The 21,511-nt window shown below is 42.7% G+C and overlaps 1 protein-coding gene across 3 annotated transcripts in view; it reads right to left on the minus strand.

Annotated features, from left to right (window-relative positions):
- Nucleotides 1-21,511, minus strand: part of sorl1 (sortilin-related receptor, L(DLR class) A repeats containing) — a 98,656-nt gene that overhangs the window by 39,481 nt on the left and 37,664 nt on the right. For all 3 annotated transcript variants that reach the window (XM_080888095.1, XM_080888094.1, XM_080888096.1), the window contains 5 exons: nucleotides 18,690-18,870; nucleotides 7,682-7,783; nucleotides 6,174-6,343; nucleotides 4,565-4,757; nucleotides 3,192-3,309 (listed from right to left, as the gene is read on the minus strand). In XM_080888095.1, coding sequence (XP_080744221.1) covers nucleotides 3,192-3,309; nucleotides 4,565-4,757; nucleotides 6,174-6,343; nucleotides 7,682-7,783; nucleotides 18,690-18,870 — 764 coding nt within the window. The remainder of the gene's footprint in view (nucleotides 1-3,191; nucleotides 3,310-4,564; nucleotides 4,758-6,173; nucleotides 6,344-7,681; nucleotides 7,784-18,689; nucleotides 18,871-21,511) is intronic.

Below are 21,511 nucleotides of genomic sequence, written 5' to 3' on the forward strand. Positions count from 1 at the left end.
GAGCAGCATGGCTGATGTGTCTCTGCTCAGGGCTGTAATAATGCCTCTGAAAGGAATTTGGTTCTCTCTCCCAGTAAAACGGGCTGATGACACTAAACGTTAAATATCATCACAGAAAGTGTCAGAGAAAAATAAATGGCTGCCACTGATTACAGCATCCTGCATGATGTCTGCGACAGAAACACAGTGGGTTCTAAATCAACCAATCAATGTGTGATTAAAGTGCAGATTACTCATTTTATCCTATTAACATCACAAATCCTTTCAAAAAGACAGAATAAAGGTCATTTTTAATGCCTTTGTTTAGATTGCATATATATATTTATTTTATTCGACTTTGACTGTACAAGAAGCTGGAGCACTTTATTATTTTAGCGTGAAAGCACCACGAGGTAGAGGCTTTCCTCGGAGACGGGAGGTTCCCCAGCATCACTTCTTTGACCCTGACCTCTGTAGGAGACCAGATTATGCCTGGACCCTGGCATGAGCTCTGATTATTATTGCGTAGAACACAACTGCAATGAAAACCGCTGGAGATTTAAGACAGCAACAACTGAATACGGATTTCAATCCCACCTTCTAATGGTGGTTTTAACAGGGCCGCAAAGCAGGACCAGCTGGTCAGCTTGATTAAATTGATACTGGACTTGGCCGCAGACCATTGCGTCACACCCTTGGAGGTTCTCCAGCATCACTCCTTTGACCCTGGACTCTCTAAGAGTTCCCCTCACATGGACGGGAGGACACAGGAATAAAACCCTGTGATCTCTCAGCAATCGCCTTTGTTGTTTGTGTTGCCAGTACTCGAGGGGAACCGGCAATTCTTGTGAACATTATTTTAAAAAGCCTTAAAGAAAGCCACCAAACAAATACAGTCTTGAACTTCAGTTCGGCACAAATCCATCACATAATCACTGCGTTGAGGTCTTACCAATATCAAAGGGAACAAATATTCCCGGGAATTACTGTGGGACAGTCATTCCTTGTACACCATGTTAACAGAGATAAGATACAAAATATATCTTAAATAAACCAGCCTTCAACATCAACTCATTCTTTAAACATACTTGTTGCCGTCAGAGCTACTCGTCAGCCTCTTAGCACTTACACCTGTGGTAGGAGTCTGCGTACGTTCAGGAAAGCTTCAGAATTTTAGTAGCTGCACCTGTGGTATTGATTTGAAAATTCTACATCGCCTTGTTCTGGAGTTATCGCATTCATCGGGTGTCCAAGTTAAATCGCACCTATGCGAGTTGTCACACGATTTTCAGAAAACCTGGCCTCTGACATCATCATGGTCACTAAGATTTGAACACCTGGTGTCAATTTCAAAGTCCTATTTCACCTCACAAACTCACAAATCTGCATGACCACCCACCCGCCTGGCAGAGCGAAAACACCCTGTACCCAGCAGAGAGGGTAAACGATCCGAGAGTTTTCCAAGGAAGGAAATGAGATATTCTTCAGTAGCCAGCGTGTTTGGTTGTGTACAGCTGCAATGTTTCTGTGTTAACTGTAAAAACAAGGTGACTTTCGCGTTAATTTTAAAGAGGAATGCACAACTTTGTCATTTAAAGTTCAAACTTGCCAACATTTCTATGTTGTGTTGTGTTTCATCTTGATTTTATCATTGTTTGGTTTATTTAAATTTTCATATGGTGTCTGTGGTTTTCATGGTTTCGTCCGTGTTTTAAAAGTCGACTGTTTACTTTGATAGTTTATGCTTTTTCTAAACATTATCGTGTTTTATCTCAGTTTTTTGGTTCTTTTGGTTTCTCTTGATAGTCTGATGTGTTTTGTAGACGTGTTGTGTAAATGTTCCTGCATGCATTTTAAATATCATTACAATATCTTTTCTTGTATTAAATAAATTGAACTACAAAGACAATAACAGACCGACCATAACTGACACCAATGGAAGCCAACAACAAAACAATGAGAAACCTCGACAGTGAAACAGGACGGATGGAGGCGGGATCCAGGTGCGATCTACATCAACTGAAGGATTTGTTGCCAACATCATGATTCCGAACCAGGAAAACTGCGACGGTTTCATGTGAGGACTTTGGGCTTAGAGACGTACCCGATGTCACTGAGGTGGTTTTAATGTTGGTGTATACTCACAGCACAGACTAATCAATGATATTTAATATTTTGTAAATAAGAAGTTAAACTGCATGGAACTAAAGTGTTTCCTGTGGTGGTCGTGCATGTTCATCCCTGCACTCAGGACTGTGTTTGACCCGTCAAGTGCCCGCCGGGTGCTGCAGCAGTAATTAGCCCATCTATCTAAGAGAGCGATAATGAAGCACATGGTGGCAGCAATTGGCAGCGCTCCTTCCTCCTCCTCCGCTCACCCTCCCTTTTTCTTGCATTCTTTCCATGCCCATCATCTAATAAGAATTTAATTAAAGAGACAGGCTGGTTGCAGTCTCCTAAACACTGCAGAGTATCAACAAATCAGTGCTCTCGACCAGCTGTGACGAGGCAGAGACAACTCAAACTGCAGCCATAATGTCTCTGCAGCACTGACACTGTTTCCACTTCGCTCTGAGGAATTCATGAGAATTGAACATGTGGTAACAGTTTTCACATTATTTATGTCTTTGAGATTTAAATTGCAACTGTGTAACTGTAATGAGAAGCAGGACAGATGTTTCAACAATGATGCATGAAGCAAGTTTCTAACACATATCTCACAAGGTGCAATCCTATTTCCTGTGTTTTCAGCAATACAGGAAGTGGCCACATACTAAGAGAGACAGAGGCATCTCAAACATCACAGACTTGTTTGCCTTGCACTGGATATTTGAATCAGTGTTATCATAAACCAAGAGGAAGTTACTGAAAAGTACAACAAGCCATCCTCCAACAGATGGCACTGAAACTCTCCTCATCTAGCTCTTAGGCTTTCGTCAAAGCTCTGGGACATTTCTTCCCTGTTCACAACAACCCCAGAGGTTTCTAGTAGTGCAACTATAATTTGACTTGAGTTTGAAAGTTTAAGTTCACCATCTGTAAACTGAGTGTGAGACAAAAGTGTTGGACCCATTAAAATCTGTCAATGTTTGACTTCACTGCTTGTAGTCTGCGTCCTACACAGGAAGGTCGAATGAGCTGGGGGAAAGAAATCTATTCATAATGAGGAATCGATGAAATCCAAGAAAAACTTTTATTCCGTGTTATCCCACCTGTGGCCATAATAAGTCCAGGTGCAGAATCCTTGGATAAAATGGGTATTCTTCTTAGCTGGATGTTAAACAACTGGCTCCAGCGCTGAGCCAGGTGAAGGGAGCAACCTTTACTGAGCTACGAGGGAAAAGCAGACGAGAGAAAAGTTAGATGACACTTAGCTGTTCAATTCACAGGATTCATATCTACCCGATTTGAGCTTTTCTGCGACATCAGCAGTTCACATTGGGTCATTGAATCTTACCCTAAGATTCCTGCTCGTGGTTAAACTTAGCTAACACTAGTATGCCTGCTAACACGAACGATTCAATTCAGTTTTATTTATACAGCGCTAAATCACAACAACAGTAACCTCAAGGCGCTTTATATTGCACAGTAGACCCTACAATAATAGATACAGAGACAAACCCAACAATCATATGACCCCCTATGAGCAGCACTTTGGCGACAGTGGGAAGGAAAAACTCCCTTTTAACAGGAAGAAACCTTCGGCAGAACCAGGCTCAGGGAGGGGCGGGGCCATCTGCTGTGATTGGTTGGGGAGAGAACAAATTCCAGTTTAGCTCACCAAGCAAGTGTTTAGGGGTTAGCTAACTCCCAGGGCTGACCTGGTAGCTTAACTGGCCTTTTTCAAATTGCTTTATTAACTAATATTAAGAACTAACAATCGGCAAATTCATGCAAAATATATGATAACTAGCTGGTTAATCTTCTTGTTTGCAAACGTGTCAATACTGAAATCAAGTGTGAGTGGAAATTTTAGTTGGCTAACCCACCAAACTGTTTCACCAGCTAACATGAGATGTGATACAAACTTGTGTTTGCTGATTTTAGGCAGCAGTAACTGGATGCTCAGTCATTCAGGTAAGGAGATCCCAGAGACTTCAAGCTGTTCCTGCAGTTTGCTCTCATGTACTAGCTTCTGATAGTTCTGGACTGAAGAAGCCACTTGGGTGAGTAACAAAACACTGAAGATGCAACGTCCAGTTTCAGCTTTCTTGGTTTACAAATGTGAGATTTTGTCTAACTTGGGAAACGAATTGGACTGAGAAAAATAATTTTGTTGCATCAGGTCAAATTTTTAGTTCAAATCATTATCAAGACATACAGAGGACGTCTACAGCCATCAGCTCTGTCATGGTTTGGAGCTGTGGTGTTGGAGAGCGAGAGAAAAGTGGAGAAATTATGAACACAAAAAGTTCCAGCAGATTTGAGCTTATTGGTTCTGTTAGTCAGACAACAAAGTAATGTAGGACTATTAGTGGCAACTAATCAATCCATCAAATGGAAATCTGATGAAGTAATAGAAGTTTATGTTTCGTGCTTCTGTGGGAAAGAAACAACTGAAAGCAATAAGTTAAACTTGGCGTACCTGGCAGTCTATGGTTCCGCCCAGGCTGTCGGTAGCAGGCGACTGAAGCAACTCCCACGTCCCTCCTTTGTCGAACGTGATGACAGATCGCATGTTGTCCTCGCTCACAGAGCCGTTGATGAGCGTGGCGATGTAGACGCCCCTCAGCCCCTCCACACGGTGCAAGTCTGCAAACGGCTCATTGGCAAAATACCTGCGCAGCAAACGCGAACATGGTGGCAGGGTCAGAGAGGAACATCTGAGGTGATTCTGTAATATTTAATGTCAAGGTAATTATCTATTTCTACAATACAACAATACAAATTATTTACAATATTTAAAAGGAAGGAAGGAATTGTGTTTTTATTCAACGTGATCATATTTTCATTATTTTACTTCAATGATAGAGCTCTGGTTTGCACTCCCACCCTGTCCACTGAACACTGCTGTCAGTTTGTTTTTCCTAACTGTAACTTTTGCACACTTTAGCCTACCAGTCCTCCTAACACCCAATCCCAGGACCACGCTTTGGACCCTTTAAAGATGATTTCAGTCAGAACCACAGAAGCACAGAAAGTAATATCATCAAGTTGTTCAAACGTAGAACATGAGGCAACTTTTACACACAGCAGAGAGGTAAACAGGAAGCATGAAACTCACAGTCTGATGCTTTGTTTCAGAATGAGTCATGAGAAACAGAAGACAGAGAAGTGTTAACAGCAGACGCTGTTGGATAAACAGAAACAATCAGCTTTGGCAGGAAGCTAAGCCAACACTGGGACTGCCTCTGCAAAACTAATACCAGATCGTCCTCGTGATTATGTAGAAGGCAAACAATGACTACAGCTATCAGTTGAATGCACTATTAGAAAAGGACGTACTGCTTTCAAGTGTTTGCAAAACCTATACTGTTACCAAGCATTTGTAAAGACAGCAAGAGGCCTTCCTGTCAGTTGCTGTGGTTTCTATGGGAACAACTCAATTACTGGCAAGGCTGCAGATAGTGCTCGATTTGTCCTGCAGGTACAGACTGCAGTCATTTTTATCTGCTGGTACAATTTGGTTCATCATGTGATCTGCTCATTTACTTATCTAAAGGAAAAGGGGAAAAATCACTAAAGCATTAAAAGCAAAGAGCCAGCTGAGACGGTCCAGACGCCTGTAAGGAGGCAGGCTGGATGAAGGTGTTCCAGACACATTCGGCTGTGGGACCCAAGCACCTACAATGGTGAGCAAACCCATTCAGACCATTACATTAGCACCTTGTAGAGGCCCAGTTACAACTTTGAGTCTACTTACATCAGTCTGGATATGATTCTGCACACCTGGCTATGGCAAGTTTATCCCTCATGCTGTCCACACACTCTTTGTACTTGTGCAGTGCCCAACACATGGTTCATATATGGACCCAGCAGGGACTGAACAGATCTCAGTATGTTCCAAATCCACTGCAGTGCCCTCACCAAAGGATTTTTATTGAAACTGGATTATGTGTTTTTAGTTAGCCTGACAATCTGTTAACGAGAGGTTTGCCCTTTTGTATCCAAACAGGTAGGTGTGTGTGTGTGTGTGTGTGTGTGTGTGTGTGTGTGTGTGTGTGTGTGTGTGTGTGTGTGTGTGTGTGCAGTACCTGATGAGTGTGTTGCTGCCAGAGCTCTCAGGACTGTAATACAGCACGTTCTCCAGCGACAGAGAGAAGGCGAGACCCTGTGTGTCTGAGATGTAGAGGTGTGTGACGTTGTTCAAGTGGTTCACACACACGAACACTTGGTCCTCAGATGCATCTGCTATGTAGTACTCCTGTGGGGGGGTCGGGGGGGAGAGGGGGGTCATCTATAGTTCACCAGCTTAAAAGTCCGATTAGACTCGATGCTCTGAAATGGGAACGTGTTGTGTAATGTTTTTTTAGAAATGGGAACAACGAATGTTCCGCTGTTATGTTTCAATGTTTTTATTGCTGTTGCTGTCTGTGTGTGCTCCTCACACATATGCTGAGAACACACATTTAGTCTTATATTACACCTTGGACGTCTTTATTTCCAGGAGTTTCACCTTAATGAGTCAGTTTCAAAGTTTTGTGCTTACAGCCTGAGGCCTTTGAGTAACCGGTCACATGGCTCTCTGATGGATCAGATATGCATGTATGCATGAATCAGCATCAAAGGCTGCATGAATGTAGCTGCAACCGGGAGCGCAGATCACACATCCTGTTTAAAATGACAGAGCTGAAGCTGCTTTCTTAGCAAACCCTGTTTATAGCTGTGAACACACACCGAGTGAAAGTCAATACTTATTCAGGTACTCTCTGCAGCAATACTGTACAGTTATTTAACCAAAGGTCTGACAATAAAACATTTCATGAATAAATAAAGAATATCCTTATGTTTGTTCAAACTGACACCATCAGCAGTAACAGCATAAACACTCTGCACCACAGACTTTATATAAAAGCTGTAGCTACCATGACATCACACATAGTTTCAGGATGCATGTGTTGAAGCCTCAGCAAAAAGATTTTGGTTCCCAACGTGTTGGTTTTTGAAGTTCCTAGTTATTAGTTAACAGCTGTTTCTACAAACTGTGTCAGGTTAACTAAGTTCAATCAAAAACCTGTGAAACAAACAGTGAGTTGTGTTATTTGTAGTGCTGGAACATTTTAAACTGATAGTTTAAAATGTTCCAGCACTACAAATACGGTTCAAAGTTACGAGTTGAGTCCAAGCAGCTTCGTGTTCCAGCACACTAGTCGGTTAAATCAACCACTCCCATAATTTAAGCATGACAAATATTTGAGCGAGTTTACAAAATGATAAAGCCTGTACACTTCTTATAAATTGGGAAATTAGCTAAAGAGAACTAAATGTTTTTTCTACCAACCTGTAAACATGTTAGCTTCTTGGCTAAGGTTGGGTATTTTAACATGACAGTCTAAGGTTTCACTTTTGGCATCGGCCTCCAGTGGCCATTTGAAGAACTGCACGTTTGGAAACGACACATTGGCTTCTGCAGTCCTCAGTATTCGCTGTGTGCTTTGTACTACGAGACTGATTTAAGACCATCTGACGGGACTGTACCTTTGCTTTCTCACGGACAAATGTGTTGGGTAAAGCACTTCTGAACACAAGAAAAAACACTCACTGTGATTGGATGGCGGGTCATAAACTGGGCTGCTTTCATTGGCTGGCGGTTGTAGGACACCCAGAGCTGAACAGATGATGGTTCGTGGCTTCCCAACAGTTTCTGGACATAGATACAAAACAAATCACTCAACCTCTCCTCAGATTTAGTTTCTCGGCAGCTACAGCTTGGAGTTGGCACACAGGCTTCATTCTAACGTAGAACTTCATGATGAAATCCCAACAGAACAAATGTAAAAAGCTTTGACGGCTTTTGGAAGACTGAGATGAACCGAAGAGGCTCTTCAGACCCCGTGGAACTCTGGACTATTTATTTTGCACTAGTGCCGTGTGTGGGCAAGGCCGTGAAAATGACCTGAAATTAGGAGAAGAGACTATGTGGACTGTCCTGATAATGTTTTGCTGCTGTGACACCCCCGCGGTACAGAGCTCAACAGCTGAGAGACAAATCATTAAAACGAGCTGAATTAAAAAGTCTCTCAGACTCCAAGAGCACATCTTCACTGTCATGACCGTGTGTGTGTGTGTGTGTGAACACACTCACACACTCACGCACACTGGATTGAAGTGTAATTGTCCTGACTCCTGTTGTCACAGTTGGTTTGTTATCGATTTGGCCTTTTTTAGGAGTCGCACAGAGAAATCAGGATCTTTCTTTCAGCGATTTCTCGTCCGTCTGAAAGGAGAAAATAACTTCATGGACGGACAAACAGCATATTTTACATCCCACATAAAACTACTGGCTGCACTCATATTTCATATTTTTCAAAATAATATCACTGTGTTAGTAATGTGCACCTCAGGCCTTCTGTAAATGACTCCACTAACATCTGTACAATATTAGGACTCCAGTATGGGCTGCTGCTCCAAACACAGCACTGACAGGACGCTTCTGGACGTCAGTGCAGATGTCCTATTCAAAATCTACAATATACATTTCTTCACAGTGACACTTTTTCTGCCATCCTTTCCCGACTATCTCAGGTTTCCTGTTCTATGTTCACCAAATCAACTGTCCCTTGATACCTGACGATATCTTTGTTCTTCCAGGGAATACAGATCCTGCTTTGTTTTTCCTGTGGTAGCAAACAGAATGATCTCCTGTTTGCTCTAGTCTACGCTCAGAGATGTTTTCCTTTCTGTTAATAACCCAGCCCTCTGTGCCTATTAACGTTCCACTCTGTACTCCTAATTTCATTGTCTCCACAGCTCATGTACTCTGTACCTTTCCCGTCTCACCCTCCGCTCTCCTGGCTGGAAATTCAGTTTGCTGTTGGATGCAGTTCAAGTTTGCGGAGAGCCAAGCAGCTTCGTTATATTATTTCTGATTAGGCTGGACCACCCGGCTATAAGAGCAACGTCCTCTAGAGAAAGAAGGTTTTAAAAGAATAGTGAAATGAGGTAACTGCAGTAAGAGAGGGAGGGAAAAAAAGATTCTGGAGTTGAAGAGAAGAATAGTGGGAGAGAGGAGCGAGCAGGAGCGAGCAGGAGCTCAGCTTTAGAAAGCAATAAAGACTGAACAAAGAAGTCAGGATGGAATTTAAAGAGCAGAGCTGCACATCCAATATTCATTTTGTCTGGACTGTCAGAATCCACGTCATGCTACACGAAAAGAGTCAATCCTAGATTTGTACCAACAGGAACGGGAGGAGAACCTCTGACATGTTTTTGGGGGCAATAAACACTGAATGACTCATCACACCATGTTACCAAATGACAGATAACTGCAGCCTAGCTTAATGTTCATAAGCTGGAAATGACATGAGAATCATAAAATATAAGCTTACAATATAACATTTTCTAATGTAAGAGCTAAATACTCAATTTAGCTCAGCATGAAGATACAAGTAGCAGGAAGCCTGGCTTTGTCTGCAGCTAGAACAACAAAAATGTGTGCATCTATCAATTATAATAATAATAATATGTAAATAAATGATTCCAGTCCATCAAAACTTAGATTTTTGTTTCAATTGTGGGTTTGGAAATGAATTAGTTTCCTTCTTCACACTCCGTGTAATCACAGTTTTAATGTCAGGTTACTTTGTGAGTCAAGAGGAAAATTGGACTGTAGAACGTATTTTCACATGTAACTATATATTTTTCCACTGCAACCACATATTCCCCTCCAACAGCAGCTGTCAGCAAGCTTTGCATTACACACTGTTCCTGGTCTCTCAGATCCCTGAAACGAGAGATTCTTGGACCTGAGATCAACTCGGATGTCGGATGGCAGACACTAGGACAGTGTGAAATGGAACACAGTCTACCAGAAGAATCAACTGTGACATACAGGAAGACTAAAATGTTATCCAAAAAAAGCCAAAAACTCACAAGAATTCTATCCTTGTGCCACATGTGTAATGGTGTGTTTTAAGGATGGTGGCGGAGTTCCACAGGGCTCAATTCTGGGTCCTCTACACAACACAAGGACTCGACTGTGTCCATCTACAGTGGGTATGCTACCCAGCTATGAGCTTGTTGGGTCAACAAAGGGGGACCAACAATTTTTGTAACTTCAGAAAACCAACAATCCATCATGTACAGATACTCAGCAGTTCTCATGCTTTACCCGACTTTTTAGCTAGTGAGATATTCACCCGCCTTCAAATCCATTTTAATCAGCTGCTGTTAATAATAACAGACCAATAGTCTTGTCTATTAATGTGTTAGCCCGAATATAATTGCTTTTATATTCTTTATTAACTGTCAATAATTATAAAACCAACATTAAAATGCTGTCAGCTAAATACCATCCAAAACTGCACTGATGTAGGTGTTTGTGAGGTCACAGTGCGTTTACCTTATGATCACTTTTACATTTGAAATGTTACGGTATCGTTGTGAAATATTAACAGAGGTTAAATAAAGTAGCAGAGGACAGGATCCTTTGATCCAGGACAGTCTACACGGACAATGTTATTATAAATAAATAAATGGGCAAAGTTGATGCAAAGCAATCTACTGACACTATATATATTCAGGTCATGTGAGCCTGACCTTGATGAAGCGATACCCTCAGAATCTCCCCGTCATCAGAAACTACCTTCTGATATTAAAGAAATCCCAGATGCTGAAAACATGTGTCTGAGTCTCAGTTAAGTTACAGTGTTTATGTTAAATCTCACAGTTTTTTTCATGAACTTCTCTAAAAATAACACTCAAGTGCAGCCCTAACATGTCCTCGTACTTCCTGTTTGAGAAAACAGCCACAAGGTGACGTTTGTTAAAGACTAGATCAGAGAGATAGAGCACATGTTCACTGTTGCGTTTTTCGTTGTTGTTTTAAGGCTGCCATTTGATTATAATGAAAGCACCTGCACTGGCTGTGAAACGAGCTGGAAATGTCACGAGTAAATCCTCGGAGGCAGGAAGCCTTCTGTTTGTTTCTCCCGAACGCTGTGCACGAAGGCGACCAAAAACTCTGCTGCTTTGCCGTTACAGAGTTACACAGTGTAACGCCAGCATGTTTCTCCTTTTATATCTGCAAATTCTCTGATCGAGATGGTTTTAAGTGTTTCCGTCCTTTTTAATGCAAATGCATGAAAACATCTGTGTGTATAGCATTTTAAAAAAGATGAGAGAGATCTGAGCAACAACAACAAGTGCAACAATTAGTGTTTATTTCATATCAACATCATCTATGTACAGCTGGACAATACTGTTTATCCCCTGTGAAATCAAAAACCAGTGCTTTTTTAACACAGCAAGGGATTTTTAACATAGCATGAAGGGTTACCAGGTTTCTTTAGAAATCGTAATGTGGACAAAATAACAGAATTATGCCAGAAAGAATAAAAACAATATTATTAGCCCCTGTGCAGTTATGTGCTATGTAATGCTCTACGCTTGGATAATAAAGATAAAACTGATGTTTTTTCCCAGTTTACACGATATTAAAACTTGAGCTGTCCTTTGGTACAACCTGCCAAAAACAAAAGAAATGATGATGCTCACAAAGCAAGAACTGGACGAGACGCGTCATCAACAAACTCAAAGCAAGCCGCTCAGTATATAAAACAAGGAAGTGAAAGAATTCAAATTTCTGGTGAAATGTGTTGAAAGACCCTGATGACTGACTTAGCCAAGGCAGGAAATTATAGTCTCAAAGAAAACAATCACAGAGACACAGACTGATGGTTACAGATGGAGAAAAACTCCACTTCTGCAGCAGAGACACTTTCAAGCCAGGCTGAAGTATGCTAAGGACAAGCTGGAGAAAGATCATGGACACTGGAAGCACATTGCTTGGTTAGGTGACTACACTAGAGTTTTTTTACTGCTTATTTTTGGAGAAAGAAGGGAGAGGTGTATAACCCAAAGAAGACCCTCCCCACACGGTGGTGGGAGTATTACAGTGTGGTGCTTCAGTGGATCTGGAACTAGGAATCTTGTCAAGGTGGAAAGAATCACCAGGAAAGGAGCATGTGTGCAGATTTGGAAAGAAAACCTTATGGACAACTGGGCCTGAGTGGCTGCTTTGTCTTTCAATGTGGCAACAATCCAAAACATACTGGTAAAAAACTACCAACAGAAGATCAAAATGGGGGCTGTTGACTGGTCTGCACAAAGTCCTGACCTGAAACCAACTGGGATGATGAATACTAAGGTCTCTGCCAGAAGACCATGAAATCTGGAGGAGAGACTCAAAGAACAACAGGCTGGGATTGCTCTGCGTGACACTTGTTGACAACTATAACAGCTGACTGCAGGCTGCTGTCCAGCAACAAGGAAATCCAGCTCTTTGTTTACTGTAACTTCATATGACGCACGACTGGATTAATCCGTATTTATGTCGCCTTGGTGTAGCCGCCCATGTAAAACGTTTGGAACAAGCTGCTTTAGCTACTTCCCTTCAAGCTAACTTCCTCCTGATTGGCTCCCCCTCCCCCGTACAGTATTTTTGAACAGGTGGGCGGGGCTTGTGTGCTCACAGCCTGAGATACGTACCTGAGGAGACCAATATCTACTCTGTGCCATCATACAGAGACAAGGGTAGACAGACCAGCCTGAAACAGAGCAGTCTGAGCTTTTGGTTCGTTGGGGTCATTTGTAAATATACACTGATATCAATCACTCCGTGTCAGCCACTGTAACAACTGCACACGACAGAGAGTGAAAAGAAAAGCATAACAGATTTGATTAGCTGGCTTTCGCTTGACGGCTCTCCACACTGTCAAACTGAAAGCCAAATAAAATAAACTGATACGACGTATGGAGATGAAGGGTACGGACTAATGTGCAGACACTAAACATGAGTAATGCCAGTATATTCAGAGGTAACATTTAAGACTGAAACACAGATCTGAACATCAGCTCATCTCTTCTGTGAAGTTCCTTTAGCGATTACACTGAATATGAGCTGAAGATTTCAACAGTCCCAGCTACCACGAGCAGACTGGCATCATTCCTCCACCAGGCTCCTCTTCCTGTTTCCTCTCTCTTTCGTTCCAGTCTTTGAACAGAACCTGTGAACTGAACGAGTAGCACTATGGTGACCAGATAACCGCGGGCCTTATCGGTACTGCAGTTACATCTGCTAAAGCAGTTATCTTCCATGGCTCTGCTCAATGGGAGCAAAGGCTGAGGGCTCTAAGGTCTGATTAGCGCTCTTTTGCTCAGGATCCCCATTGTTAAATAAAACCCTCCATTTCTGCTTCTTCAGTTAGCTAAAGCAGCTTGGTACTGCCCAAAGCACTTGTGATATTCAATTAATTTAATCCTATTAGTCCCAGAAAAAGAGAGACAAGGAGAGAAAGTAACTGAGACGAGACCCAAAGGGCGGCCCTTTTTATAGGCGGAAGATTTCAGATGCTAGCAGCGAGGGCGAATAGAGCTGATGCTTTGTGATGGATTAGTCTGTATCTCCTCCATCCACATTATCCCCCGGGGTAGTGGCTGTACTCAGACCAATGCTAGTCTATCTGACAGGTCCCATCAGCTCTGGAGGTCAGATGTCAGATACAGAGCTTGGAGAGGAGGGAGGTCACAGACAGTTCAATCACAACAACACAGCCCACTGTGCTGCTGAGAGTTGGTGTGTGATATCTGGTTAGAAGGAACAAACACTGCTTTAATTCCATAAAACAGCTGGGTTGTAGAGTTGTTTCAAAGATTTTTCCAACAAAAGCAAATAGTTTATTAATTATTACCATGACCAGTCGCCAGTCTGTCCCAGGGCTAACACGGACGACTATTCACACTCACACCTGTGGACAATTTATTATCACCACCTGATCTTAGCCCACTCGCTGCACGTCTTTGGACTGTGAAGCAACAGCGCTAACCACTGTGCCTAACTCATGATCGTGACTCACTGTCGTCACACCTCTGAACTGTCAAACACACCTGAGCTTATCAGGAAGGATATCAGGCACGTGGTCGAGAACATCATGAACATCATACTTCAGCAAACACGCCCTACTAGCACTCCAACTATTTTGGCCTGTTGTCCTCAAAGGCTTTCTTATCTTTTCCATGTCAGCAAATCCCACATGGATCAGAGTCGGGTCACAGACTCATTTGAGAAAACTTTGTTCTCCGATCTGAAACATTTTTTAGATTTAATATAATTTCTTTTGTCAGATGGGGAGACGCTGTTAAAACTAGTTCAAATGAGGCATCTGTTGTTGTCACTTGTTGACTTGCTGTGTGACCACTAATGCTTCAGACAACACAGCCATCTGCAACCCTGACTTCCTCGTCTGATTTGTTGGTTACATGCAAAGATGTTTCACATCGTGCGTCAGAGTTCATCCTCGAAACCCTGCGTCTGTGCGATCTGCATAAGATCAAAAATGAAAACGAGTGACACAGCGTCTGTAAAGTGTTTAAAGCACTCACTTCTTTTTAAAAATCAGCAGTGGTGCAGATCTTTTTCAGTGGCAGCCACAAGTTTTATTTAGTAGTTTAGGTTAAAAAGAGTAATTGGGGCAATTTTTGTGAAGAAAATCACGTGCGTGGCTTTTCCCCAAACTCCTGTTTCCCATTCAGAACAGTAAATAAACCACAACAGTGTTTGAGGTTAACCCCTGGCCCTAATTGGACCACATCAGTAATTAGGAATAAGCATTAATCATTAGTTTTGACCGTGTTGGCCACGGGGAATTAATAAAGGGACTCCACGCTGCTGTCTTTGATCACCTATAATCTGCATCAGCTGCATCTGTAATAACACAAGACACCAACAGACTGCGTCGCTAAGATCGTTTCATTCTCAACCAATCATTAATTTTAATAGCAGAAACCTGCGGACAGCTGCCCACAAGACCGATTCATGCTCACCGCTGCATCGACTGACAATGAGCACGCAGAAGTGAGAATACACATCAGAACACTTAAAAGATGTCGGCACCGAATTACAGCAGCAGTGTAACTCTGGGGTGCAGCTATGAGCTCAGTGTGATGAACCATCTGAAATCCTTCATGCCGACCTCCTTTGACAATCAACAGTTATCTGAACACTGCAGCTACAGGCTGCCGTCAGCCCACGAAGACGACTCGGGACAAAGCCAGTCTGTTAGAGGCAGGCTGCGAAACTCCAGATCATGTTCACCATCTGCTCTGCTATCTGTCACCAAGGCTTCCACTACACCAACACTGGAGTGAACAATGACAAACATACTGCGCTTCACATGCACCCACAGCCAAATATTGATCGACAGCGTGTCGTTATGCTGAGCTGGGAAACTGGCTGCTTAGTGCTCATTATGCTGCAACAACTGTATGCAGGTGCTGAACAAGTACTGCAGCAGCTACCTGCAGCTGATGCACATCTGCCTAGTGTAGCTTGCATAGATAGATTTAGATGTTAGTTGTTATTGGATATTTATAGATGAGTGATTAGTGTAGTCTGTGGTTCTTACAGTGTTAAATGACTGGTGCACATTTCCTGCACACACTGAGGCATCATTTCCTCCTTTTCTTTCATCTATGCTCTGACAAGTACAGAGACGTGCTTTAATCAATACAAATGATCCAAAATGTAGACAAAGGGTAACAAGATCTTAGCATTTATGTCATCACTACCACAAAGGCAGATGTGCATACTATGTGCTGTCAATGTGGGATGAAGGTCTTTAAATTAGAGATATGTCATTCATGTATCTCTCAGGAGACTGCAAACTTTTAATTATTTATTATCATTATCAGTAGTAGTAGCAGTGTTATTTCACTCAGAAGCTTCTCACTAAAACTACCACAAGGTTCTGGGTTCTCTCTTCGTTTGCATGTTCTGCAGGTACTCTGGCTTCCTCCCACAGTCCACAGACGTGCGTACGAGTATAAACCGTACTGTCCACAGGGTAACTGTGACTATAGTGGACTGTCTCTGTGTTAGCCCTGTAATGAACAGGGATCTCTCCAGGGTACGTCATTTTTTTGTCCGGTGTGAGCCGGGATGGGACCAAGCCACCCAGCGACTGAGTTAGGAAATCGTTTCACGCCCAAGCCGAGTTGGTATCCGGCCTCTTCAAAATGAGGTGGCTCAGTATGACACGTGAGAAGAAGGGAGTCAAACAGACTCACTGTGTGATTTAGGGGAGTGACTCACCTATGCTAAAAGGCTTGATAATTAACCGATCACCGTAAGTATCGGTTCTCTGCCTAACTTGTTTAAAGCATCGTTATTAAAGAGACCGACAGCCCTCTGTGTGCAGTAGTAATGAGGCAACATTGTTGTATATAATCTGTGCTGTACAGTTACTGACATACTCTACATCATACTAGCCAGCTTATAACATGGGACCTGTCTTATTCTTGATTAGAGTAAAGAAAAAATACTGATGTAGATCTACTTATGGTATGAATTTCAAAATCCTGCATCACCTTGTTCTAAATTTATTGCATTCATAAGTTTTCAGAAAACTTGACCTCTGACCTGTAACCAGCCAGAGCTGAGCCAAAGACTAGAAAATATGGTGAAGCAAATCTGCCCTTTGGCTCCACCTGCGCAGGTGCGGAAGTAGGTCTCCCTGCAGGATTGGTTTTCCCTGTCGGGAGCCGCGCTGGGCTGTTTAAACCACGGACAAACAGGATCCCACATTCTTGATTTTTAGTTCACAAACACTTTTTGTAATGACTCACTACTCCTGACATGTTGGAGATGTTTGCTCTTTATACAGTAAAGTTACAGCGGGATACAAATAACATCAGGCTGATCCTGCCACGATTTGTTCCCCGGTTCAAATCACGGACAAACAGGATCCCACAGCTGTTTATGTTTTTAAACCCATTTTGCACAGAGAGGCATTTTTTGAAAAATGTATTGATGCAATTTTGAATATTATTACACAGGAAAAAAAAACTACAGGTAAAATAATGACACTGTGACGCCTCTGCCTTTGTAAATGGAGGGACAGTAACTGTGTGTAAAACCTGCAGACAGTCAGATTAACAGCATTTCGTCTCTATCATTCTGCAATTCATCTCATGTAAACAATAACGTGGCCACAGCGTGACGTGAATAAAGGCACATACCTTTGACGTTGCGTGACCAACTCTGTATTCCTCGTCCACACATAAACGCAAAAAAGGAGTTTTAAAAATCTCAGTTTTCGATGATTCGAAACGCCGTCTACGTGGACGAAACAGCTGCGTGTTCAAAAATACCCGTGTAGGTGCGGACGTAGCGTAAAAGAGTTAGTAGTTTATTCTATTACTACCTGTAATTTATTGCTGTTTACTTTTATTTGCTTAATTGTTTACAATAAGTTTGAGGTGTGAAATAAACAGCAATGGAGCAAAATATGGGCGTGTGTGGTTGGAGGATGTGTTTGCGTGGTGGGGGGGTGCGAACATTTTCCTTGTGAAACAAAGGGGGGCCTAGCAAAAAAAGTTTGGGAACCACTGGTTTAAGGTAAGGTTAGCTTTCCTGCTAACCCAATCAAGCCACTAGCTACCTAGCACAGCAGCTAACAGGCTAACCTTAGCTTGCTTCCTCTTTAATGGTGTTGCTATCAAAATAAAACCTGAAGCATCAATAATTCTTTTTCTTATAAGGAGTCTGTGTCTGGGTACCTGTCAGGAAGCAGGGCAGTGGTGCATAAATGACAAAATCACACTTCAGGCTGTTAAAAACACCCAGAATCCTCGGGGAAGGTCTCAAGCTTAAGCTAGAACCAGAAGCTTCTGTATTGTAAAATGACTCCTTGGTGGAACACTACAGCAAATGATCAACTGTTTTCTAAACAGCATGAAGCCTGGAAACAGGTGGAGCAGCTAGCCTGGCTCTGTCCAGCCTGAAAGACGTACACCAGCCAACTCTTTTAAAGTTGTGCTGTGCCCAGACCTGACTGAGAAAGGATAAGGTGGTGGCAGGAAACAGTATGGCTGTTTTTAGCTGTACCATCTTAAAAGGTTGGCAGCAATACCTGAGGATCACAGAGCTCCCGCCTGCTGCCGCTCTAACATATTGTCCCCACGGTGAGCCCAAGGAGGGACACGGTGGCAATCTGTATGCACAGATTCAAAACCTTTTATGTGCCCTGGAAAACGCCGTGTTTGCTCATGTGTCAGCCCTGACCAACTCATTTGTACGTAAAGATTCAGGCACAACTGACCTGGTACAGGCAGGTCTATGCTTCTAAAGGGCAATCCACCCCATTATTACGTTTGGTCATGGTTTCACTGCCGTTCCTTTTGTTATATTAATTTGGACACGTTGGGTTTTCTGAACTTGTTTCATTGTAGAGTTATAGTTCTGGTCTCAGAACCTGGAGATTCTGTTCTGTCTTATACATTTGCTATGAATACGACAAATGCAAATCAGAATGTGGTCAGTTAGCCAGACCTTCTGTGGAGCACGTTTCCTGCCAAACCAAACGAGTATAGGATCCATTAGTAGCAGTAAGGCTAGCTTACAAATGGAGGACAGTTACCTGGATTATATGATGACGTTTGCTGAGCTATACTTTCATCTGGTTTTTATTGTTATTTTAAATATCAAACTGCTATCGCTTCTCTGTCCACTAACAAACCAGTTACCAATCACTGGAACACAATGGTCTCCTTACCCGTGTGGTGGTGGCAAACATGTACTTGTCTCGGAGCTGGAAGCTGTCCACCTGCTCCAGGATCAGTCTGCGGTTCTGTTCACTCTGGAAGAAGTCAGTGCTGCTGAGTATAGTGGATACACCCTGGGGCTCGTTTCTCTGGACGAGGACTGTGGTTGGGGGGTCGTAGGGTTCCACACCCCTGGGTTTAAGAGACAAGAGCAGAAGGTGAGAGACAAAGATGTATCAGAGGGAGATATTGAGAAAAAAGGTGAGGATAGGCGGGGAATGGAGAACATGAGAATAACACAAACACTTTTCATACTTAAATATATCTATTTATAATTGTAAATAGGCCTTAACAGATGGACATCAACCAAAGGTTAGGCAGGGCCTGTTCTGAAGCCTCACACTGAATCATTTATCGATGACAGAATTACAGTTACAGCTGTTTCTGAATCTGAAACAAACACGTTCAGGACAACATCACTCTTCAGAGATGTCAATCAGAAAAGCAAGAACTAAACTCCGCTTTCACCCTGTGGTCTCACAGGCTTCACACAGACAAATGATTCCTTGTCAGTTTTTCATTTAATAATCCCGTTTTCAGGATAATAAATGTCAACACAAAACACTCTCAGGCTCTCAGGAAGTTCTAACTGAAAATCTCCATCTGTGCGCCAACCTTGAAAAACTGCGCGGTCGAACTATTTACGGCCGTTTCTGTTCCAGCTCGTGGCACACAGAGCCCGAATGAATGAAGGAGGTTCACTGCATCTTATCGTCTGCCTTCCAAATCAGCGCGTTTCCTGCCAGAGTCTCGAGAACTAAACAGAGAGAGCAGTGTCTCGCTCAGCTCTGCCTCTGTGGCTTTCATTCAAAGGTCCCTGTTCAACCGATGGACACTGTCTGGCCTGAGAGTGCGTGGAGAGCTATTCGTAGTCTGTCTCTGCGCCTTCCTTGGAATTAATCTGTGCCCTTTCTAAACACTTCCTAAACACCATTCTTACCCTGTTTTGGTAGTTTCTCTCTTTGTGTCAGGTCCGTACGGCATTCAAACCGAGCATTCGGAATGACAAGGCCACTTTATCTGAGACACGGCCACCAACAGCACAGGTTTCTTTAATAACAAATCTTTTCTCAGACCAGACATGTAGCACTGCAGGCCCAATTCTCCCAGTAACATTAGAAAGCCAAAGTATGATTGTGCACACTGGATATCCCAGCATTATGGACACGGACCCACCACGTAACCTCCGTTGGCGATATTGCTCAACTCTCAAAAACAATGAATCAGGACATGTAGTCAACCAGACTGTCAGGATTTACAAGTTAACCGTAAAAGAAATTCCACGTCAATCAAAGCTTCATTTGATTTGAAGCCATTAAAAATGCTTCAACATAATCTGGGCTCATAGGTCACCGTGACTTGTTCTTCAGTCTCGCACCGGTCGGATTCCTGAGCGAGTAACAGTCCACATAGTGGTGAACATTTCAGCTGGTCTGGTTCCTTGTTGGTTTTGTTTCACAGGATATACTTTTTGGTTTTGTTCTTGCAGTAAAATTTGCTGTAATTTTACCTTGAGAACTTCAGACAGCTCATGGAGTCTGGCATTGGCCTTTCTCGCACATGGCACACTAGATGCAATTACACTGCAGAAAACACACATCGCAGGTCAGGTGGCTCCCCTGATAAAACTTGCGCCAGCGGGAAATGCACCCGACCTTTAGTTGCACTATTTATCAGCACAAACCGTCATAACAGAGGGGGAGGGCAGGTTAAAGACCATCCCACTAGAGACTGTGGATGCCGCTCACCTGGTTGAGCCTGTGACCCACGTAGCAAAGGTACTTTAGGGGTCAGCTATAATCTGCACTACTGTCAGCCTGAAAATGTTCAGAGCTGCAACGCTTCTATGTGATATCTATTCAACGCCCCCCTTTCTCCCACAGATCCTTGGTTTCCCTATATATAGAGTTGATACTCCTTTTATGTGGGATTTGTATCATTCGTTGTAATCCATATGGCAGAAGAGATTGTACTTCTTATTGTACAAAATGGATTTTGCCTCTCAGTCCGTCTTCTAGCCGTGCGATCACAGGATTACCAGTTATGCGAGATTGTGGGGGGTCCCACTGGTTTGGGTGGTTCTGAACACACCCAGCAGTAGACTGATAGTCAGGCTCAGATCGCTTTGGCTTACAGAGCCTTCAGACTGATGTGCAGCACAAAAGCAGCAGCCTCTTCTAAAGCCACAACAAACAGGATTAAACCCAAATTGGATGGAGCACCAGGGGCGAGCGTAAGATCAATCCTTATTTGTGTTGCTTTGGTCCTCAGATAATTTGCAGTTTCTTCTGGCCGGTTTGTACCTTTAGCAGCATTTTCAAATCTTATTTGCTGACTTTTAAAGGCATCAGTAGTTAAATACATCTAGAAATCCAGGGACCAGATCATTTTGGCTGTCAATGATAAAAAAGATGACCCAGATAAAACCATTACCTTTAAGTTTTGTATTGTGTTATGAATCAAGCACACTGCTGCTTCTCCTTAAAAATCCAAAATCTCTCACAGTTTAGTTCAGCTCAAACTAAGATGACGGAGGGAGAGCCCTCGGTCAACGGGAAGTAGAAGATATAAAAGGATTCAGCATCAGGGCCCATGGAAGGAAGTTGGCTTGTTTTCAGTCCATGCAGCACGTGACAGATTCAATTCAACTTTATTTATACAGTGCCAAACACAGCAACAGTCGCCTCAAGGTGCTTTATATTGTAAGGTAGACGCTACAATAATACAACAGAGAAAGCCCAACAATCATATGACCCCCTATGAGCAAGCACTT

Source organism: Rhamphochromis sp. 'chilingali' (assembly GCF_963969265.1).
Source record: "Rhamphochromis sp. 'chilingali' genome assembly, chromosome: 8".
Classification (NCBI taxonomy): domain Eukaryota; kingdom Metazoa; phylum Chordata; class Actinopteri; order Cichliformes; family Cichlidae; genus Rhamphochromis; species Rhamphochromis sp. 'chilingali'.